This window comes from Sus scrofa, chromosome X, assembly GCF_054392235.1.
Source record: "Sus scrofa isolate SSC_HxYL_T2T_F1_AM1 chromosome X, Sscrofa_HxYL_maternal_Yorkshire_Landrace_v2.0, whole genome shotgun sequence".
Classification (NCBI taxonomy): Eukaryota; Metazoa; Chordata; class Mammalia; order Artiodactyla; family Suidae; genus Sus; species Sus scrofa.
The window spans coordinates 36790603-36815024 of NC_139401.1; the positions used below are offsets into that span (position 1 = coordinate 36790603).

A 24422-nucleotide genomic window follows, 5' to 3' on the forward strand; every position below is an offset into this window, starting at 1 on the left:
TAATTATAGTTTTGAATTAATTACTTATTTTGTGCTTGTCTGTGAGTTCACCAGCCTTAGAGTTTAAATATTTTCTTTAGTAAGAGTATTTCCTAACTGAATCTAAAGAAAACAGTTTAGCTTTTTCTTGAATGAGAAAAGAGTTTGTTTGAATAACACCTCAGTGTTGTGTTCTCAGAGTAAATTTACATTCTGTATTACTTGTCACATTGTGTAATCTCTGTTGAGGGCATACACATGATTCTGGACAACTGTGGAGTAGCTCGCATGTTTTGATGGGAAAGAGGTAGAGGGAAGTAAAAAACTTTCATTTCAAACTCACTGCTTTAGTTTTTTAGAAGTCCAAACACCACAGCCCCTACATCACAGAAATTGCCCAGTGTTTTAGGAAGAAATAGTCAAATTTTGTTCTGTAGGTCCAAGCTACTACCTTCCCCTTTATTTTGTTTCTACACTGGGAAAAAAAAAATACTCATTCTGATAGCACCCATTAGATTTCCTAACGACTTTGATGAGACCTGACAAATACTCTGCCACAAGTTCGTGTTCCCTCATATACGGCAGACATAACTACTCTGTAACAGTATCTTTCCTCCTCATCGGATTCTTTCTCCGGGTGGTATCTTCTAATTGACCACACTTGGCAAGTGAGATAAAAATCTACTTGCCTATTTATTGCATCTCGAGTTCTCAGTATTGTATCATGTTGCCTCCCAGTATAAGAAATACACAGAAGGTGTGTGTGAAATGCTCTTGGTAATTTGATTAAGCTGGGTTTAAAGAGCTGTGTCCTTCTGAAAATTAATGTTCTGAATTAGCCTGCTTTCTGGTTTCAAGAGTTAACTGCTTTCCTTGACCTCTTTTTCCATGGAGATAGCCTATACGATTTTCTCTTAGAAGAATTTATATTTTTTTTCCCTCTTAAAAGCTTAAAATATTATTATTGATTATTTGGTGTATTTTCACCAAAACTGTTGCAAAAGCCAAGGATGTCTTAGACTTTATTGACATATCTGTTGTGTGCAGTATCACTAGAGGTCAGGCAGAAGAACTTTTTCTGAAAGAGAATCAAATGGGGTTCGGTACGTTAAAGCATCACACTATATATTACTTAAGCACTTTTAGGAACAAAACTGTTAGTTCTTCCTTGATATGGATATGGCCCCATTTATCTTAGCCTATCAAAACGGTTTTGTCACTCAGACTTCCCCTGTGGCCAACAGTGTAACTACACAGCATCGCCTTTGCCTGCAACTAGGGGTCTCTGGGTTTATCTGGGTTATCTTAGGTCACTTGGAGTTTCATTTATTTTTCGTTAGGGGGACAAAGACGAAGAGTCCCGAGACTGGATTTTGATCGGCTACCGCTGTTCAGGAACAGAAAGCCCGAGGGCCTCCTCTTACCGTCCTGAGGCTAAGCAGTGGTATTATTATGACTATATGTAAACACCCATGGTTGGCAGGAAGGTGCTAAAGTCTGGACGCAGCCTAGTGGATCAGGTCCCTGTCCCTGCCCAGGGCAGCTGCCACTGAAAGGACATACCCACAGGAGGAGGAAGACAGCAGACTGGCTGGTTCAGAGCTGATGTTACCTCCTTGCTGACCCGCAGAAAGAGGTGTAGGGAGGGTGTTGGCTGTGCTTCCAAAGAGCAGGTAGCCGATTTCACCCTGTGTCTCGACTTTCCACATGTTTCTAAGATTACAATGTTGTGCTTATTATTGTATCTCTTTTTAGTTTTCCTCACAGGAGAAAAAGCCAATTCAGTATTAAAACGCTACCCAAGAGCTAATGGATTTTTTGAGGAAATAAGACAGGGCAACATTGAGCGTGAATGCAAAGAAGAAGTCTGCACGTTTGAAGAAGCGAGAGAAGCTTTTGAAAATGATGAAAAAACTGTAAGTATGCTGGCCATCTTTTTAAAAGGTTCGGATTCGCCCCCTTTGTTAAACGTAATTGAGGCCCGCGTTCTCAAATGGTGTGCTTTGCTGTCGGTCAAAAACGTCTCCCTGGTGGGTTTCTGAACACGGCCTCTAACTGAAAATACCGTGCGAGAGCTTGGTTGGCTTCTCTGGGGGCTGGTCTGTCTTTGAGGGCACGTTTCCACAGGACCCTGCCGAGCTGAGATGGAGCTTCTGAGCAAGGGGGAGGCATTCGTTTCGCCCGAGACCTTGTTCGGGAACGTTTTAGATCCTGCCATCCCCTGACCCTGCTTGATCAGGGAGCAAAGGCAGAGGAGGCTAATAGAGAGTGACACTGTTCTAAAACCTTTCACCTCTACGACAGAAAAGATCTATCAGAACTCCCCTCTGCTCGGAGAAGATGCCTCCTCACCTCTCTTGACTCTGGACCGCGTGCCGTCCAAGGTGAACTGAGATGGGAAAGCACAGGGCGGTGGTGCAGAGTCTATGGAACTGGTCCACCCTTGCAAATGATGAGAGGTGGCCATTTAGAAAGGTCCGTTCCTGTGCACCAGTCATGAAAATAACACAACATGCGAAACAGTGATGTCAGATGTGCTGACAAAGGGACATCACATCATCTCAGCAGCAGCGGGTGCAGAAGTTTTAAGAAAGGGGACTTGTTCTCTTGTTAGGTGTAGAAGGATCCAGGAGGCACAAGGAAGGAGTTCGAGGAGTGATGATTGGAGAGGCAACGTTACTAGATTCCAGTGTGCGCAGCAAAGGCCAAATCAGTTTATAAAGTGATGAACTATGAGCATCATGTTTTTTTCCCCTTTTTTAAAAATGATTTTTATTTTTTTCCATTATAGCTGGTTCACAGTGTGTTGTCAATTTTCTACTGTATAGCAAGGTGACCCAGTCACACATACATATATTCATTCTTTTTTCTCAAAAAAAAAAAAACAATTAAAAACAAGGAAAAGAATACATTATCCTGATTCCGTCATGCTATCAAAAAGTACTGTTAGCTTTTTAATATCTTTTTTTTTTCTTTTCCTTTCCTTTCTTTTTTTTTTTTTTTTTTTTTGTCTTTTTAGGGCCGTACCTGTGGCATATGGAGGTTCAGACTAGGGGTCTAATTGGAGCTGTGGCCACCAGCCTATGCCACAGCAACATGGGATCCGAGCCACATCTGCAACCTACATCACAGCTCATGGCAATGACGGATCCTTAACCCACTGAGCAAGGCCAGGGATCAAACCTGCATCCTCATGGATACTGGTCGGTTTCCAATAACTGCTGAGCCATGACAGGAACTCCATTTTTTTAACTTCTTAACAGCTTTTTGGTTATGTATCTGCTATTCCTTGTTTTTTTCTTTTCTTACATGTTTTTTCTTACAAAATTAATACATATTCATTGTAGAAAAATTGTGAAAATGTAGTAAAAAAAATGATTAAAATCACTTGAATGTTTAGCTCTATCTGATAATTTTGGTATTTATTTTTCTGACCTATGCTTAGTACACAGGTAATTTTTAAAAAGAACCATAGGATTATAGTATAAATAATGCTTCGTAGCATTCAGTTTTCAATAAGAACTGGCTCATACTCTTAAGACTTTAGTTTTTGATATTGCATTTTTTCAAAAGAATACGTATTTTAGATATTCTACTGTGGTTTTCATAAAGCTAATGACTTCTCATTCTGCTTTATCATTCTCCTTTAAAGCAAAGGTAAGAACTTTAGTGGGAAGATACTCTGGAAGTATGTAAATTCTCTATTCTCCACCAAACTTCTACCCACTAGTTTTAACGTCTGCTGTTGACAGTCCTTCACTGAATCAATTACATTATAGTTTAATATGATGCTAATTAAATAGATAGTGGAAGTTTTTTTTTTAATTTTTTTAAAATTTTTTTATTTTCCCACTGTACAGCAAGGGGGTCAGGTTATCCTTACATGTATACATTGCAATTACAGTTTTTCCCCCACCCTTTCTTCTGTTGCAACATGAGTGTCTAGACATAGTTCTCAATGCTATTCAGCGGGATCTCCTTGTAAATCTATTCTAGGTTGTGTCTGATAAGCCCAAGCTCCCGATCCCTCCCGCTCCCTCCCCCTCCCATCAGGCAGCCACAAGTCTCTTCTCCAAGTCCATGATTTTCTTTTCTGAGGAGATGTTCATTTGTGCTGGATATTAGATTCCAGTTATAAGTAATGTCATATGGTATTTGTCTTTGTCTTTCTGGCTCATTTCACTCAGTATGAGATTCTCTAGTTCCATCCATGTTGCTACAAATGGCATGATGTCATCCTTTTTTATGGCTGAGTAGTATTCCATTGTGTATATATACCACATCTTCCGAATCCAATCATCTGTCGATGGACATTTGGATTGTTTCCATGTCCTGGCTATTGTGAATAGTGCTGCAATGAACATGCGGGTGCAAGTGTCTCTTTTAAGTAGAGCTTTGTCCGGATATATGCCCAAGAGTGGGATTGCGGGGTCATATGGAAGTTCTATGTATAGATTTCTAAGGTATCTCCAAACTGTTCTCCATAGTGGCTGTACCAGTTGACATTCCCACCAGCAGTGCGGGAGGGTTCCCTTTTCTGATAGTGGAAGTTCTTATTTCATCATTCTATGTACATTTGTCAATTGGCATTCCACTATGGGCAGGGACCTCCCCTTTGTCCATTTTTCATAGATCACTTAATTCAGTGAGTATTAATCTCTTACTGTCAATGTTTTGATCAAATTTGACTAATGGAAGTTTCTTCAAACCAGCTTTTCTGTCTCTTTGACATGTCCCTATCATTCTTTGAGCATTTTTTTTTTTTTTTTTTACTTTTTGGCCCAGCAAGCTGTTCCAGGATAATCTGGTACTTTGCCTGCCTCAGCCTAGGAATTGGCTGTTTCCCTGAGGAGCCTTGGTTACATTTACTTAGGAATAATATTTAGAAATCAAGATCTGGGATCTAGAGTGTTCTCATTGCTGTCAGAGTATCATTGCTTCTGGGCCTTCCAGTGACAGAGCTAGGAAGAAAATTACACACACACACACACACACACACACACACTATGCATAAGTGTGGGTGTTTGTGTGCATGCACTTGCAGATTGGTCCTGCTGATTCCCCAATTCTAATACCTCCCAGGGTTCTTCTTTGTTTTCCCTGTTCTGTATTTGTAGATGAGATACGGATGTTCTTTGTGGATTTTCTTCCACAGTGAGAACCCTGACATCCAATAACATCAGTGTATTAACTCATTTGCTCAGTCCTACAACACATATACAATGGTTTTGGAATTGTAATACTCATATCATGATAGGGGGAAAATTTATATTCATCCATCCGTCCATCCATTCTAGAAGTCACTCTCTATGTATTCACAGAGGTTGTCCTATTTTTAAAAAGCTGTCTCGTACTTCCTTGTAAGGTTGTGTCACAGTTTATTCAACCAGTCTACTGTATTTAGGCCCTAAGTAATTTCCAATACCTCAGCAATTATAGATAATGCTGTAGTAGTTTTGCATTCTTCGAAGTATATCTTCAAGGTCAATTCTTCGAAGTGGATTGCTGTTCAAGGGTTGATGCCTATGTACTCTTATTTGATATTCCCAGAGTACCCTCCATAAGGGCTATACTATTTTACACTCCCACCAGATATGTAAGAGTGCTTGTTTCCTCACGGTCTGACCAAAAGAGTGTGTTTTCAAAGTTCTCACATTTCTTTTCATTCTGTTGGATGTGACATGATATCTTGGTGGTGTTTCAATTTGCATTTCTCTTAGAAGTTAAGTTGCATATTTTATCATGTGTTTATATATGTCTTATGAATTGTCTGTGTCTTTTGCCCATTTTTCTATCAGATTTATGTTTTTTTTCCTCCTGAATTTTTAAAGAGTATATTAGAGATACTAGCTTTTATTGGTGATACATTTCAGATATTTGTTTGCAGTTGTCATTTATATTTTGACTTTGCTTCTGGGTTTTTCTCATGCAACTTTTTTTCATTTTCATTGTAGCCATGAATTAAAAAAATATTTTATTGAATCCCAATTTTTTTAATATATATATATATTTTTATTTTCCCACTGTACAGCAAGGGGATCAAGTTATCCTCATATGTATACATTACAATTACATTTTTCTTCCCCACCCTTTGTTCTGTTGCAACATGAGTATCTAGACAAAGTTCTCAATGCTACTCAGCAGGATCTCCTTGTAAATCTATTCTAAGTTGTGTCTGAGAAGCCCAAGCTCCCGATCCCTCCCACTCCCTCCCCCTCCCATCAGGCAGCCACAAGTCTCTTCTCCAAGTCCATGATTTTCTTTTCTGAGGAGATGTTCATTTGTGTTGGATATTAGGTTCCAGTTATAAGTGATATCATATGGTATTTGTCTTTGTCTTTCTGGCTCATTTCACTCAGTATGAGATTCTCTAGTTCCATCCATGTTGCTGCAAATGGCATCATGTCATTCTTTTTTATGGCTTAGTAGTATTCCATTGTGTATATATACCACATCTTCTGAATCTAATCCTCTGTGGATGGACATTTGGGTTGTTTCCATGTCCTGGCTATTGTGAATAGTGCTGCAATGAACATGCGGGTGCATGTGTCTCTTTTAAGTACAATTTTGTCCAGATATTTGCCCAAGAGTGGGATTGCAGGGTCATATGGAAGTTCTATGTATAGATTTCTAAGGTATCTCCAAACTGTTCTCCATAGTGGCTGTACCAGTTTACATTCCCACCAACAGTGCAGGAGGGTTCCCTTTTCTCCACAGCCCCTCTAGCACTTGTTATTTGTGGATTTATTAATGATGGCCATTCTGACTGGTGTGAGGTGGTATCTCATGGTAGTTTTGATTTGCATTTCTCTTATAGTCAGCGATGTTGAGCATTTTTTCATGTGTTTGCTGGCCATCTGTATACCTTCTTTGGAGAAATGTCTATTCAGGTCTTTTGCCCATTTTTCCATTGATTGATTGGTTTTTTTGCCGTTGGGTTGTATAAGTTGTTTATATATTCTAGAGATTAAGCCCTTGTCAGTTGCATCATTTGAAACTATTTTCTCCCATTCTGTAAGTTATCTTTTTGTTTTCTTTTGGGTTTCCTTTGCTGTGCAAAAGCTTTTCAGTTTGATGAGGTCCCATGGGTTTATTTTTGCTCTAATTTCTATTGCTTTGGGAGACTGACCTGAGAAAATATTCATGATGTGGATGTCAGAGAGTGTTTTGCCTATGTTTTCTTCTAGGAGTTTGATGGTGTCCTGTCGTATATTTAAGTCTTTCAGCCATTTTGAGTTTATTTTTGTGCATGGTGTGAGGGTGTGTTCTAGTTTCATTGCTTTGCATGCAGCTGTCCAGGTTTCCCAGCAATGCTTGCTGAATAGACTTTCTTTTTCCCATTTTCTGTTCTTGCCTCCCTTGTCAAAGATTAATTGACCATAGGTATCTGGGTTTATTTCCGGGTTCTCTATTTCTGTTCCATTGGTCTGTCTGTCTGTTTTGATACCAGTACCACACTGTTTTGATGACTGTGGCTTTGTAGTATTTCTTGAAGTGTGGGAGAGTTATGCCTCCTGCTTGGTTTTTGTTTCTCAGGATTGCTTTGGCGATTCTGGGTCTTTTGTTGTTCCATATAAATATGTGGATTGTTTGTTCTAGTTCTGTGAAAAATGTCATGGGTCATTTGATAGGGATTGCATTGAATCTGTAGATTGCTTTGGGTAGTATGGCCATTTTTACAATATTGATTTTCCCAATCCAGGAACATGGAATATCTTTCCATTTCTTTACATCTTCTTTGATTTCTTTGATTAAGGTTTTATAGTTCTTGGCGTATAGGTCCTTTACCTCTTTGGTCAGGTGTATTCCGAGGTATTTGATTTTGTGTGGTACAATTTTAAAAGGTATCGTGTTTTTGTATTCCTTTTCTAATAGTTCATTGCTGGTATACAGAAATGCGACTGACTTCTGAATGTTAATCTTATATCCTGCTACTTTGCTGAATTTATTAATCAGTTCAAGTAGTTTTTGGGTTGAGTCCTTAGGGTTTTCTATGTATAGTATCATGTCATCTGCATACAGTGACAGTTTTATCTCTTCTCTTCCTATATGGATGCCTCTTATTTCTTTTGTTTGTCTAATTGCTGTGGCTAGGCCTCCCAAAACTATGTTGAAGAGCAGTGGTGAGAGTGGGCATCCCTGTCTTGTTCCAGATTTGAGTGAGAAGGCTTTCAGCTTTTCCCCATTGAGGATTATATTTGCTGTGGGTTTATCATAAATGGCTTTGATTATATTCAGGAATGTTCCCTCTGTACCCACTTTAGTGAGGGTCTTGATCATGAATGGATGTTGGACTTTGTCAAATGCTTTTTCTGCGTGTATTGAGATGATCATATGATTTTTGACTTTTTTTTTTTTGTTAATGTGGTGTATGATGTTGATGATTTGCATATGTTGAACCATCCTTGTGAACCTGGGATGAACCCTACCTGGTCATGGGGTATGATCTTTTTGATATGTTGTTGGATTCGGTTGGCTAAGATTTTGTTGAGAATTTTTGCATCTATATTCATCAATGATATTGGGCGATAGTTTTCATTTTTGGTATTATCTATGTCCGGTTTTGGAATGAGGGTGATGGTGGCATCAAAGAATGTCTTTGGGAATATTCCTTCTTCTTCAACCTTTTGAAAGAGTTTAAGGAGGATGGGCACCAATTCCTCTTTATATGTTTGATAGAATTCGCCTGTGAAGCCATCTGGTCCTGGACTTTTATTTGTAGGGAGTGTTTTTATGACATTTTCAATTTCATTTCTAGTGATGGGTCTGTTCAGTTGGTCTGTTTCTTCTTGATTCAGTTTTGGCAGGCTGTAAGATTCTAGAAAATGGTCCATTTCTTCCAGATTGTCAAACTTGTCATCATATAGTTGTTCATAGTATTCTCATATGGTTTTTTGTATTTCTGCAGTATCCGTTGTGATTTCTTCTTTTTCATTTATAATTTTGTTTATTTGGGTTCTTTCTCTCCTCTTTTTAGTAAGTCTGGCCAGGGGTTTATCAATTTTGTTCACCTTTTCAAAGAACCAGCTCTTGGTTTTATTTGAATCCAAATTTTTGATCATAGCAGAAAACGTTCCTCTTATGCCCTCGTTATAGAGGAATCCATACAGTTTCTTCTAATGTATTTGAGTTTTTACATTTAGCTGTCCAATTCACTTATAATTTATTCTTGGGTATGGTATGAATTATGGATCTGATTTTTTTAACATAGCTATCCAGTTGTCCAAACACCATTTATTATAAAATCCCTCTTTGCCCCAGTGATTTTAGTTACCCTTTATCATATACCTGACTTCAGTATGCAATTAGCAAATTTCGGGATTTTCTTTCTTTTTTTTTTTTTTGGTGTGTTTTTCAGGGCCACACTCGCAGCACATGAAGGTTCCCAGGCTAAGGGTCCAATCGGAGCTGTAGCCACCAGCGTACACCACAGTCACAGCAATGCCAGATCCGAGCTGCATCTGCAAGCTACGCCACAGCTCACGCAACGCTAGATCCTTAACCCACTGAGCGAGGCCAGGGATTGAACCCACCACCTCATGGTTCCTAGTCAGATTTGTTTCTGCCGTGCCATGATGGGAATTCCTGGAACCTCTCTATATTGGCTGTTTACACTCAACATAATGCTCTTATGTTCATGCAAGTTGGGTGTGTCAGCAGTACATACCTTTTTAATGGCTGAGTCGTATTCCATGGTATGGATCAGTTTGTTGAACTACTCACCTGTTGAGGGACATCTGGGTTGTTTCACTTTGGGGCTATTTCAAATAAAGCTGTTATGAATATTTGTGTACAGGTTTTTCTGTGAACATAAGTTTTTATTTTACTGGATTAAATCCCCAGGAGTATGACTGTTGTATGGGAAATCCATGTGTAGTTCTTTAGGACATTGACCGACTAATCTGTCATTGTACAAATTACCGTTTTAAATTACCACCGACAGTGTTTGAGTGATCCAGTGTCTCTGCGTACTTGCCAGCACTTGGTGGTGTGAACGGTGTTTTATTTTAGTCATTCTGATAGTTGTGTAGTGATAACACATTGTGGTTTTAATTTCCATTTCCTAAAATGGCTGCTAATGTTGAACCTCTTAGATGCTTGTTTTCTATTTACATATTCTCTTCTGTGAAATCTCCCTTCCTGCCTTTTGCTTATTTTCTAATTGGATTCTTTGTTTTCTTGTGTTTTTGAGTTTTGAGAGTTTTCTGTGTGTTCTAGATACGAATGCATTGTCAGACATGTATTTTGTGGACTATTGATTTTTATGTGTTAATTGTATATCTTACTCTCTTACTGACCTCTTTTTATTGCTTTCAAGGTGAAAGATGTTTTTATTGCTTCCCTCTGGCCGTTATGCATGTCGGTGCTTCTGTATCCTTTCCTGCCCGCAGAGACAATATGCTGCATTTTAGTAAACTTCCAAGCAAATAGAAGAAACTATTTCAACAATTGCTCAAGCAATTCTCCATGCTCTCCAGCATCATCTTTTCCTCTCTATAGAATCATTCTCATTACCCTACATGCCTTTTAGGAAGGAAAAAAAAGAACTCTCTTCACCTTACATCTCCTTCCAGCAATCACCTCATTTCTGGAAACTCGCCTCTGTCCGTCTAGATGCACTCCCCAGGTGAGCTCTCCTAGTATGTGGCTTGAAATGCTAATAACTCCCATATGTACATCCTGGGGGCTTACCCTGAACTGCAGACCTGGCTGACGAATTGCCTGCTCACCATCTCCTCTTGGAATTGAATATACTTCTCAAACTAAACATAGACACATCTGTGTCTCTTTCCCCCAAACCTGCTGCAGCCACAGCCTTTCCGATCTTAGTGTGTGATAATAATGCTGTCCATCCATCCCTTTGCTAAGCCCCAGATCTTGTTGTCCTCTCTGACTCTTCTCTCGCTTTCAGTCCGCACCTAACCTGCCAACAGTGTTGGTGCTAAGATGAAAATATATTCCGAATAGAGCCACCTTGCAGCCTCTTGACTTGTTACCACTTTACATGCAAGCCAGCATCACTCTTCTCATCCTCATCATTTCTTGGCCCCCTCCTCATAGGTCATTCTGAAAACAGCAGGCTCAAGTGATCCTTTAAAAACTGTCTTCTCTGTAACGGCTTTCTCTCTCCCTCAGTAAACATCAGAGTGCTCGGAATCACCCACAAGGCACGTCACTGTCAGTCCTCATCCCTCCCCGCTCCGCTCCACACCTCTGCGCCGGCTGCAGGTGCTTCTTGACCTCATCTGCAATGACCCATGACCCCTTACTCACTTGGCTGTGGCTTCCTTTTGGCTCCACACACAGACGGGGCATGTTTCCGGCCTCAGGGCCTTGGCATCTGCCCGTTCCTCTTCCAGGTGGATGTTTCCGAGCTCCCTCACCACCCTCCATCAAATGCACTTTCTCAGCGAGGAAGTATCTTACTTTAAATTGCAACCTCTCGCCCTTTGGGGAGTTATTTTTCTTCCCAACACTTAATCACCACCTGATGTCTATTCATTGTATTTGTTTAGCATTGCTCTCCCTCCAGAACCATTAGCTCTGTGACAGCAACATTTCTCTTCTGTGTTGTTTGTAGCTGTGGTCTTGAGCATATGAAACAGTGCTGGCACATTATAGGAATTAAATAAACAGGTATTTGATGAATGAAGGAATGAACAAGTGGATTGGCATGTCATGAAGTACATTTAATTCATAGGAAGTAGTGATTTAAAACTGTTCACAAGTTAGCTGATAGGGACTTAATTTAAAATGTTTTCTATTATGTTGGTGTTAGGTTCCTTTACTTCTTTATAGTTTAAAGCCTGTCATCTTAGTTTGCTTATACCATTAAAACCATGCCATTTGCAATAAGGTGTACCCAAGGGCTTTGATCTAATAAGTGTCATAGAAATGGCATTCTGATCCTGGATCCATTTCAGAACATCTATCTCAGGATAGTGTTTGTTCTATTTAAGAAGGATCTGCTCTGTGTTAAGGAGCATTTGAACAACACAGTTTCATTTTCGAAGTTCATTTAATTAATCCAAGCAGTGAAGAAAATTACCGACGTTGGCATTTGCTTTCTACTCTTAGACTACGTATTAACTCTCTTTTTGTTTACTAAAATGTATCAGTCAGAATAGTTTTATTCATACTTAATTTCATCATCCCCAGATCTGAACTGTGGGAAGTTAGAACTAGGCTTTCAGTAGAATTGGGAGGGGGTAATTTTTTTTACCTGACTTGGAACAAAAGTCTGATTATATAGTAGAAGAAAATGTGTTGCACTTTTGTGTTCCTCATTTTCACCATGTAGACATTCAGTCAAACTTATTCGGGTGTTATCTGCTGAGTGCCTACAATATTATAGACACGGGACATAAAACAGTGGACAAGCTCACCACTGCCGCCCACCCCACCTCCTGGCCCCGAGGCATTTGAAATCTGGGAGAGAGAGCTGTCACATACACAAAAGCTCACACGAGCAGTAGTTAAAGAACGCCCTGCTCAAATCCTCTGGACAATCACGTGGACCTGATTTGGTGTCACAGCTCTGCCACCTACTGACTGTATTGCTTTGTGCAAACCCTACACCTTTCTAGGCCTCCATTTCTGTATCTTTAAAAAAAGAGAAATTACACCTTCACCATTAGGTTTGGAGCTGTGCGCTTAGCTTCTTTCCTGGCACAGAGAAAGCCTGCAATAAATACATTTGATTCTCCTTTTTAGGGGCTGAATTATAACCGCTTTATTTAGGAATAATTATTTGATTTCTACCACATAATTATTTGTTTTCTCCTTTCTTCTCTATGGGTCCCCCAGGGTAGTTTGTTATTTCGGAACTTTTCGTCTTGAACTAACGTGAAGAAAATAGTGATTCTTTCATACAGCTATTTCAGAATTTTTCTTCGCAAATTATTTCTAGTTAATTTGTGCTTGACTCCCCACGATGGCTGTCCTCAGACTTCAGCATGCGTAAGAATCAGCTTGGTTGCTTCTCAGAACTGCATAGGCCACCTCAGTGCCCAGATCTGGGTTTTTTCATACTCTTCCACAGCACAAGAAAGCAGGACTCCTTGGGCAAATGGCCAATTCTAGGTCTGGAGCAGGGAGAAGACAGGACGAACCGAAGCATGTTATTGCACCAGAAGGTAAGGAAGTACGCAGAAAAACAATAAGAAAGAGCCTGTTCAGGGACACAGCCAGCCTGAAGGAGCTCTCAGTGGCCAAAGCTAAGACATTTTGAGTAACCAAATAAATGACGGAGTACTGGATCATAACCCAAAGCATATAATAAATACACAAGTCCATAGCTATGTAAATACAGGTGAGGAGAAACCAGTGTGCAGTTCACAAGAATTCCAAATGATGTATGTAAATACTTCCCTCTTGAGGAGGCAGAGCTTAATTCTCTGCCTCTCTTGAGCATTGCTTGGATTTAGTAATCTGCTTCCAATGGAAAGTGGGGAGTGGGGGAGACCTTACAGTGGACAAATCTGGCAAACACTACCTTGACTGGGTGATCAAGGCTAGCATCATCAGTGATACGTGATGTTGATAATGTTATGAGAAGGGGCTTCACGTCTGTGGTATTCCCCCCTAAACCCATAGCCCCAGTGGAATCATGAGAAAATGATAAAGACACCCAAATTGAGATGGCTACATTCTACAAAATACCTGACCCCTCAAAACTGTCAAGGTCGTGACAAAGTAGACGGAAAAACTGTCACAGCACAGAGGAAACTGAAGCTATGTGATGTTTAAGTGCAATGCGGGATTGGATTCTTCCACAGAAAGGTCATTACTGAGAAAACTAGTGAAATCCAAACCCATTGTTAATAGCAATGTACCAGTATTGGTTGATTAATTATAAAAAATGTACCATCCTGGAGTTCCCGTCGTGGCACAGTGGTTAACGAATCCATCTAGGAACCATGAGGTTGCAAGTTCGATCCCTGCCCTTGCTCAGTGGGTTAAGGATCCGGCATTGCCATGAGCTATGGTGTAGGTCGCAGACGCGACTCAGATCCCGCATTGCTGTGGCTCTGGCATAGGCTGGTGGCTACAGCTCCGATTAGACCCCTAGCCTGGGAACCTCCATATGCCGCTGGAGCAGCCCTAGAAAAGGCAAAAAGACAAAAAAAAAAATTTATACATATTTATTAAATGCCCAGTCCAGGGCCCATAGGTCTCCATGGGGTCAGGGAACATGCTTTAGTGAGTCCTGGGGATTCTAATGTAGGTGATCAGAAGATAACATTTTGTTAGATTGTAAAGCAAATGCTTTAATTAAAACTACTTAGTTGGAATACTCAAAAAGCTTTGCAGTGGGTAGTGTTTCTAGGGGTGCAGACAACTGTCATGTCTGGGTCTTTCCCATGCACTGTTTATTCCACGCTCCACTCTGCCCCCAAGTTGTGTCTGTAGTTCAGAAACACAGTCCAAAGATTTTTTTCTTCTTTTTTATTTTTTATTTTTTTCCTTTGTAGGGCGGCACCTATGGCATATGGAAGTTCCTGGTCTAGGCGTCATTTCGGAGCTGCACCTGCCAGCCTACACCACAGCCACAGCAATGCCAGATCTGAGCTGCAGCTGCCACCTATGCCACAGCTTGCAAGCAGTGCCAGATCCTTAACCCACTAAGTGATGCCAGGGATCAAACCTGCATCCTCATGGATACTAGTCAGGTTCTTAACCCACAGAGCCACCACAGGAGCTCCTCAAGTCCATAGATTTTAAGTCTAAGTCCAGCTATTCCTTCTTGGATAGCACCTCTCATTTCAAAGTGTTAACCTTAAATTCGTTTTGTATGGATACTGTTAAGAGAGAAATTGAAGAAAGAGATAGGTAGTGCCCTTTGGTACTAGGATATGTTACTAAAGCCACATTGGGAATCTCTAAATCATAGCCCATGGCAGGAGGCAACATGTACACATTTGTGGGTGGAGATGGGGATTAGCAAGAAGTGCTCAGTGTCTGAGGGGTTTAAGAGTTGATCACTAGTTCCCTGGAGGTTACTCATCACACTCGCAAGCAGAAACTCGGATTCTTTGACATATATAGAGAAATTCCTATTTCACTTAGCTTCTCATGATCCACTGATGTCGCTTGACCGCTGATTCAGAACTTTGCCCCTCGAGGGTGAGGGAATTCAGGAAGGAAGGGAGGGAGCTGAGACTGGGCGTAGACATGTGGGGGACAAAAAGGGCATCACTGTGGCTGTCTCCCAGCCACACTATGCGTTTCCACACACATCTTTCCACACCTTCTCTAGACCCATCCCAAACCCTCCTGGAGGAGCCACATATGAAGTTTCCCTTCTGCCACATGGGGCTGTTTTCCTGGGGCTCCTATGGACATTGTCACTACTTCTTTTGGGATCTCCTGGGAATAAGTTAAATAGGACCAAAGTCTTTTATTTCATGGACTTGGTATTCTGAGCTGCTGGAAAGATGGGGAAGGTCTGACTTCTGCAAGTACATATCACTTTGTCCATTATAAGATCATTTAAGGTCAGTTTTTATTGATGATATTGTTGATGTTATTTTTAAATTAGTGGTGAACTCTACTCTCTGGAGGTTGGGCCCTTTGGTTGATCATAAATCCCATGTAGTCTTAGTTACTCTTTTCAGGTTACGGTAGTAACTTAATATGGAGGGTGTCAGCCTGTCTGTTGCCAAAGCAGTGGACTTACTCCACTGTGGGTCTTTCCTGCCCAGGCCAGCAGTCTTTTAACCTTGACCTGATGGTTTTTTTCTCAGCAAGTTTCCTCTCCCAATGCCAGCTAACCTTTTTCAGACCTGCTCTCAGAGACTGGGTACCTATGGGACTGATGGGTCTATTTGTTGGTCATTTGTAGAATCATCTGCGCCATAGATTTAATAAAACTCTGTGTATCTTAGGCAGCGGTATCTAGTTAGTAATGCCCTGTTTAACCTCCATATATGCTACTATTTACCCGTGATTACACTCAAGGTACATGTAGAAGAATATCAGAACTTATCAGCGCTCCTCGTTAGAATGCATTTGCCAGAAGGAATTCTTCTCATGGAGCTGATGGGAGCCCAAGGATTCCATGGCAATACTGCACCAGAGTTTAAGGTCACATAGCTGGTGAATCAGGTGTCTGAAAGAGTCTGCCTTGTATAACCACTTTAGCTTGACAGTCTGCACTCTTGTTCCTTGGAAACAAGCAGATCCCATACCTTTCTAGGCACTTGGGGCATAAAAACTCCTGTCCACTCTCTTTCACTTAAAACTTCAGTGTTGGTTTCTTTTGACACTCACCTTTTCCTTCTCTGCTCCTTTAGCTCCCACTAGACCTTGACCTTAAGACTGTGGATTAAGGAGAGGGTCCCGATATGCTCGTTAGCCTGTACCCTTCCCATTTCTCTCCCCTCTGGTATTTTGAGGACCTGGGAGAAGGAAGGGGAAAGGGGACAGATGTCGCTACCTTAACCAATAATGCTGTAGCCCCTTCTTGGCTGTCACGAAATCTCTGGTGGACCTGATCATAAGTTGGGAGGGAGATGCACAGCTGCTCCACAACACCGTTCCAGGAATAGGAGTTAGGGCTCTGTTGGCCTCTTTTGCCCCCTTCCCTGCCTGGCCCCTGTCCTGGTTTTCACACCTCACTTCCTTGTTGTCGAGGCCCTTTGCCAGGCAAAGAGCCCTCTGGGGCAGAGCAGCTTTCCACGTATCCACCTCACTTAAGAGAACTTCTTACACCTTCATTTTAATCCTTGGAAGGAGTCTGTTCTACTGCTGAGCCTGTTCTCCACCTTGCTTTTCCTTATGTCCACGCCGCCCTTCCTACGGGCACAGGGGCCAGGAGTGGGGCAGGTCGGTCACTCCACTGCTTACGTGAATGTCCCCTCATGGAATGAAATGTGGGTGTTCTCCTCCTGTGGGTGCCCTACATTTAGCTTTCCTGGAGCTCCCCTCAGCAGTTCAGTCTCAGGGTCTAAACAGTAACTTTGAATCTATAAAAGTGTGACAACCGACCTAGCATGTGCAGTGGGGATCCTAGTGACGCTGTTGGCCATGGAGCTGCCTCTTTGGAGTGCTTGATTGCTTGCTAGCCAGGAACTGTCACGGATAGAAATGCCTCACATCATCCAACAGGGAACTGCGTTCCGTCAGGGGAAGTGATAAGAATGAAACCTTCACATTCAAACTGGGATTTGAGTAGAACCCTAAATCAGCAACTTTGCCTGATAAATGTGTAAGGCACCTATTATTTCATCTAAAAGATGGTGTCACATGGCTCCCATGGCATGCCAGGAGGAGGTTGGCTGTGAATTCAGAGAACAGGGGCTTGCTTACCTGTTACCCAAGGAATTATATCCCTTAGCCTAATGCACTAAACCTCTCTCTCCAAAAAAGTGAAAGAAAGAAGAAAAAAGATAAAACCCATTCTGGGATGAGGCTGAAGTGTTGTAAAATGATACAATATCCAACAGAAAATGCCAGTTTTTAAAAAATTAATGGTTTATATTTTATACATAATACTGTAGACCAATAGGGCCACAAATAAATTACTAAAAAGTATAAACAATTATGAATAGGTTAAAAAAGTAGCTACTTTGATAACTATATTAAGGCAAGCATATGACAAAACCCAATAAATATTACCATATTTTATCAGTTCTCTAATCTTTTATTCACATTTTAACTTTTCTGAAATTGAGGTGCAGCTTATAATTAGTCACATTAGTTGAAATCTTTTTTTTTTTCCTTTTTGAATACATAAAAGAGGGTGCTTCTCAGTTCATGGTATATCTGATAAAATACAACAATCAGTCCACCCTGCCTACTCCTCAGAGATTCACATCTGGGTGGGGCCACTACCATAAATCAATTTCTGGTACAGCGGGTGGCTGCTGATTTCTTTAGTAGTGTTGGGGATTATAATTAGTTCCTTCCCCCAGTGTTAGGGTGCAGTTCTCCCAGGGCAAGACTCTGACCATGGTTTTAATGGTTGGAATATCAGCAGCTATAGAAGTAGAAGTAAGATTCAGTTGAGCCACTTTTGAGGTACAATAAAATCAGTGACAAAGGAAATTAGAACTTGGGGCTAGCCCTATATTGTCAGCTGTGGGTCTTAGGTACCACCAAGCTGAAACAGGGCATCCATTCTCCCACTGCACATATAGCAACAAACAGCAAAGAAGCCTCTGCCTTTTCTTGAATTCTGTGCTTCAGAGGGTCACACTAATTTCATAACTTAAAATAGCATCTCATTATTTGCATTTTAAAATAGCATCCCATTCCCAATGCTAATATTTGATACCAATCACTGCTCATCACGAATAGACTAAAGGCTGTTTTTTCTTTCCATTCTGTATTGAAGAAAGACCCATAGAATAGGCTCCCATCATTTTTATAACTGACAGGGTCCATGGAAACCAAGTAAGTCAAGCTCTTCATTTTACAAATAAGGAAATAATAGCTCCAGAGAACTTGTCAATTTGCTTATTTGCCCAGAGCAAGATACTGATTGGTGTAGCCTTAAGTAGGACCCCGGTCTCCTTGCTCTTCCCTCCCTCTGCATTCCCTCCTAATTTAATTGGTGATGGTTATCATAGGGTTTTACAGTGGAAAAATTTACCTCTAGGCTTCTTATGCGAGTTCTTGATAGGCTATTAGTAAAGGCACACCACAGTATGCTTACTCAGGCCCAGATATGGCTGAAATGGAAAAATTGGTGGCTGGTTCATACTATTAGCTGTATTTTTATTTTTACTGTTTTAAAATGCTTTAGGACAGGCAAAGTGGGTGATATTCTTTTGCACCGTTACACCAGTATTGCGAGTGCCAAAAAGACGAATAATACACCTGATTTCTGACTAAACTTGTGGCTTTTGATTCCTAATCAAGTTCTGAGCATCAAACCATGTAGCTGACACACTTAGAGCTCAAAGCAGGAAGAAAAGAAAAAGAAAGCCTAATAGAACTTGTAACATAGTAGGGCCAATTAGAAAGGAATATAGAGGTAGGCTAAGATTTCCTGTTATCTGAGAAGTGGCAACCTGAACTCTTAGACACTTTTGTACTTGTTTAGTTTGATCATTTTCAGGGGAGCTGTCTTGAAGCTAAGTAAACTGATGAGGTTCCATTACAATTCTAGAGCAATGTCTGAAGAGGTAAAAGAGATGATAAAAAATTGTGTTTAAAACTAACAAAACTTTTCAGTTCTAAGCGATTAATTTTTATTACTTTGAAAAACAGATTATATTATCAAGATCCAGGTACATACTACTAACTAAAATGAGATGAAGTAGGAGCCTCCTGGTGGCTCAGTGGGTTGAAGATCCGGGGTTGTCACTGCTGCACTGTGGGTTTGATCCCTGGCATGTGAACTTCTACGTGCTGTAGGCACAGCCAAGAAAAAAATGAGATAAAGCAGTTAGAATAATAATTCCCCATAAACCTAGAATTTATATTAGTTTTTCATTAAAATTGTTCCATTTTGCTGTCTGCTATTTTAAAATATTAAAATTCAGGGTAAAAACTAGACAAAACAGAGATAATTATTTATGAGGGATTGTAGTATCTCTTCAGCATACCATACAAAGATACTTTGGCACTTCCCTGGTGGCCTAGTGGTTAAGGATCCAGCATTGTATCACAGCCGTGGCTCAGGTTGAACCCCTGGTCTGGGAACGTCCACGTACCACAGGCGCAGCCAAATGAAAAAAAAAAAAAGATACTTTGTTCTAGTGTATGCCATTCTGTTTGCCTTCTGCCACCTCTTCTGTTCCTCACTTCCATGATCCCAGAAATCGTGTGCCCACTGAAATTTGGTCAAGGATTGCCCTCCCACAGACATTCTTGGTGAGGACAGAAAATACTAATCACCTGAATGAATAAATCATAAATTGCTAATGAAGAGAAATGCACCAGATACTATTGATCTAAAAACCATTTTACCTACTCTTCCTTGCTACGATAACCCCAATTTGGGGGAGTAATAATATACCCAGGTGCTAGAGGTACATCATAATTAATCTAATCATGATTCTGGTCTAGTCTCATCATTGCCATGGCTAATCATGGCAGTATTACTTCCTTTTCACAATCTGTAGTAATGTCTTCTCTCTCATTCTTGATATTAGTAATTTGTCTTCTCTCTTTTTTTCCTAACTAGTCTGTCCAGAAAGTTGTTTTTTAATCCTAAAGAATCTGTGTTTGGTTTTATTTATTTTCTGTCTTTTGTTTTCTATTTCCCTGAATTTTCCTTTGTTTATCATTTCATGACTTCTGCTTGATTTGGGTAATTAATGCTCTTCTTTTTCTAGTTCCTTAAAAGAGAAGGTTAGATTTTTTAGTTTAGATGTTTTCTAATCTTGCATTATTTGAATCCTTTGAAACTTTTTGAGATTTATAGCCCAGAATATGATTTATCTTTGTAAATATTCCACGTGTACTTGAAAAGAATATGCTTTTAAAGACTATATTTTATTTCCTATCTCTGTCTCATGAGAATTATTTCTTCCTCTTTGCCCTCTTTTTCCTCTTTACCTACAAAGAGGAGACCACTATGGCTTTGAACCATGTGACTATATAACCTATTCAGAAAATTATTTACAGTTGTAGAAATTTATTGAAATGATGATTGAATCATGGTAGTTATTAAAGACACCAGAAACAACTAAATACACACACACACACACACACACACACACACACACACACACACACATGCACACATGTACACCCTAAAGGGTATCATTAGCACATCAGAAATAAGAGCAATTCTTGGAAGATAGGAAAAGCGAATGCAATCAAATTCATTAATTCAGAGAATGTGAAACATCTGCAATAGAAAACCGAGCATATTGAGACACATTCAAGAGCAGTCAACAAAACTGAAGTACTGCACAGAGTCCTAGGTCAGCTGTGAGATTAAAGAGCTGCTCTGTGAACAGCACATTTTTTTTCCCCTGCCCTGAGACCCTCCCACCCCTATTTACACTGGGCATAAGAACCTGTGCCATTTGACCCCCTTTAATTTCCCAAAACTATATTACAAAGACAGTGGATGAATCTAAATAAAACAGCTGTAGATTGCATAGAGGGGAAAGAACAGGACACAGCTACTTCCAAAGGAAAAACATGCTTCTTAGAGTGTCAGAAATACCATCCTTATTTTGACAACAAAGCCCCTAGCCTGCCTGCAAGCTCCATGCCACATACCCCCAAAAGAGGGCACTGAATATCTGACACAATCTACCTTCCCATTCCAAGGAGAAGCCTCATAGTGAAATGGACCTAACAGCTCCACAGTAGATCCATGCTAATTACCAAGGCTAATCAAATGAGTCCTTTATTCCTAAATAACGTGAACAAAGTTTTGCCACATATTTGAGGAATGTAAAAAGGAAGATCATGATAAACAAACAGAACTATTTCTGGAGGAAAAAAAAATATATAGTAAAGGGAACAGAAGAGAACTTTACCAAAAAAAAGTCCAAATTCACAGTCTCAGAATTTTTTTTTTTTTTTTTTTTTTTTTTTTGGTCCTTTTAGGTCCGCATCTGTGGCATAGGGAAGTCCCCAGGCTAGGGGTCAAATCTGAGCAGCAGCCACCAGCCTCCACCACAGCCACAGCAACACCAGATTGGAGCCACGTCCGCAACCTACACCACTCACAGCAACGCAGGGTTGAGTGAGGCCAGGGATCGAACCCCGATCCCCATGGTTACGGTAGGGTTGGTTACCGCTGAGCCATAGCAGGAACTCCCATATTCTCAGAATTTTAAGGAAGACAGTGGGTGTATAAAAAGAGAACAGGGTGTTTTTATAAAAAGGAGTCATTAGAGAACAAGAGAAAGTCCTTGGCAAATAGAAATAGGATGCAAAATTTAAAATTTAATAGATAACTAGGGTCTCAGCTCAGCATCTCCTTGTCTCAGGCAGTCTTTCATGGAACTTGGGATGTAGCTCTTGTGCCTCCCCCCCCCCCCCAATCCTCCATTACCCTCTACCCAGTCCTGCTCCCACCCGACCTCTTGTAATGAACGGGAAGCTCCTCTCCCCTAAAGGACCTGCCTTCCGGTCTTCCCTGAGCTGCTCCCTGACCTGAGCCACCTGCGTCCGGCCACCTTAGTCAACCACCCAGGGAACACTCTGAGGCTGCCTCCTGGCCCCATGGGCCCCACTTCCGCACCACCTTCTTCTTGGCCTTGGCGCCCACTGAGCCCACGCTACCAGCCATGTTGCCCACGCTGCCCTCACAAGTGCACCATAACTACCACCCCGAGTGAAGGCCGCCCTCAACAGCCTCGCCACCCTGGAGCTCCACGCCTCCTGCGTGTACCAGGCCCTGGCCTTCAACTTGGATCGCGAGGATATGGCCTTGAAGCCCCTGGCCCCCTGCTTCCTGCGCCGCTCCCAGGAGCACACCAGGCGCGCCCAGGAGCTGATGAGCCTGCAGAACCGGCGCGGGGGCCGCCTCTGCCTCTATGACGTTAGGAAGTCCGACCTTGAAGACTGGGAGAGCGGCCTCCAGGCCATGCAGTGCACCTTGCACCCGGAGAAGCGCATCAACAAGAGCCTGCTTGACCTGCACCAGCTGGCCACCTAGCAGAGCGACACCTACCTCTGTCATTTCCTGAAGAGTCACTACCTGAACCAGCAGGTCGAGTTCATCAAAGAGCTAGGGGACCATGTCACCACGGTGCGCAGGATGGGGGCCCCAGAAAACAACACAGCCGAGTACCTCTTTGACAGGCTCACCCTGGGCGACAGTGACAAGAAGGACTGACCTGGACTGCCTTCCCCGGAGCCACGGGGTAACTGCCCAAGGTCACCATGCCTGTGTGCACACACTGCAGTATTGCCCTTGCAGAAAAAGTTCACTTAAGTCTTCTTTCTTTCACTTTTGTTATTCCTTCCAGTGAAGTTAATGATTCGTAAATACAGGTCTCAGGTTGATGTGTCTGTGCAAAACCCTCATCTTTTAATCAGGTATACAGGAGTCTCTCCACCCACCTATCCCCTGTCCACGTGCAGCTCAGGATTTCCACAGATGGAGGGAGGAGGTGTTCCATGGGACCCTGGAAAACAAAATCAATCTTCCCTTTATAAATAATGTGGGGGTGGGGGAGTGGTCTTGGGCCCTAGTGAATGTTGTGCTTAAAATATACAAACATGGCCTTAAAATCATGATTGGGGTTGATCTGGGGAAAAAGGGAAGGGAATGAGATAGGAAAGGGACTGAAAGGGAGTTTTCACTTTATTTGAAATGTTCTTGGTTAATTCTGAGTAGCAAGATATTGGCCCTGGAAGCTGGTATAGCAGAGTCCCTCTTTGACAAGCGCACCCTGGGCTGCAGTGACAAGGGAAACTGAGCCTTAAACTGGCTTCTGCGTAGATGTGAAGGTGACTTCCTGTGGGTTCCTGTGGAGGATATACATATTGTCCTTAGAGTACCTCTCCTTTGCCCTGGCCTCATTCAGTGGGTCTTAACTGGCTCTGGCATTGCCATGAGCTGTGGTGTAGGTCACAGATGAGGCTTGGATCCTGCATTGCTTGTGGCTGTGGTGTAGGCCAGCAGCTGCTGCTCCAGTTCGACCCCTAGCGTGGGAACTTCCATATACCACAGGTGCGGCCCTAAAATATGCATATGGTTATATAGTGGTAATGTGGAGAGGTGTGAGATGGGTGGTGGTTTGGGGCACTTGTGTCAGTGGGCACATGTGTTTGGTAAAAATATGGATTAAAAACTTCTTTATTTCATCATAGTGGTTGCTTCTGGGGAAGAAGTGAAAACAGGATTAGAGACTGAAGTTAATAGAGTCTTCAACGTTATCTGAAATATTTTAGCTTATTAAATTATGCAAGTGTTAATGTTTATTGTTTCTCAGTAACAGCCTGGCAGCCCTGGAAACTGGCATAGGGGAGGACCTAATTGCCAAGCTCAGCTTTGTCAGTGATTATGGAAATTTTGTCATAGGCTGGCTTCTCCATAGACACAGGTATAACTTCACATGGTTATCAATGCCAGGCATGCACACTACTGTTAGAAAACCTCTGCTTTTGTTTTTTTAAAATACATTTTCTAATAATTTTGTACGAAAAAACTCAATACAGTGGTTGAAAATTTAAGATAGTCGCTTAACATAAATTTTTTGATAATATATGGTAGATTGCATCTCCAAGCTCAAAGAAATAAGAGTCATAGAAGGACCTTGTATAATGCCTAAGAGCCACCAATAGAAATTTCTAAAGGAAAAAAGAGGAGGTTGAATAAAAGGGAACACAATAATCAAGATATAATTTTTATTTTTTAATTTTTAAAATTTTTTTTGTCTTTTCTAGGGCCGTACCCGCGGCATATGGAGGTTCCCAGGCTAGGGGTCCAATCGGAGCTGTAGCTGCCCGCCTACACCATAGCCACAGCAACTTGGGATCTGAGCCGCACCTGCGGCCCACACCACAGCTCACAGCAACAC

General features: G+C 41.4%; 1 protein-coding gene and 1 pseudogene across 15 annotated transcripts in view; both read left to right on the forward strand.

Annotated features, from left to right (window-relative positions):
- The window catches only part of PRRG1 (proline rich and Gla domain 1), an 880589-nt gene that overhangs the window by 815466 nt on the left and 40701 nt on the right, over positions 1–24422 (forward strand). For all 15 annotated transcript variants that reach the window (XM_085007671.1, XM_085007674.1, XM_085007682.1 and 12 more), the window contains one exon: positions 1735–1895. In XM_085007671.1, the coding sequence (XP_084863797.1) occupies positions 1735–1895 (161 nt within the window). The remainder of the gene's footprint in view (positions 1–1734; positions 1896–24422) is intronic.
- On the forward strand, positions 22047–22870 carry LOC146394540 (ferritin heavy chain pseudogene; annotated as a pseudogene).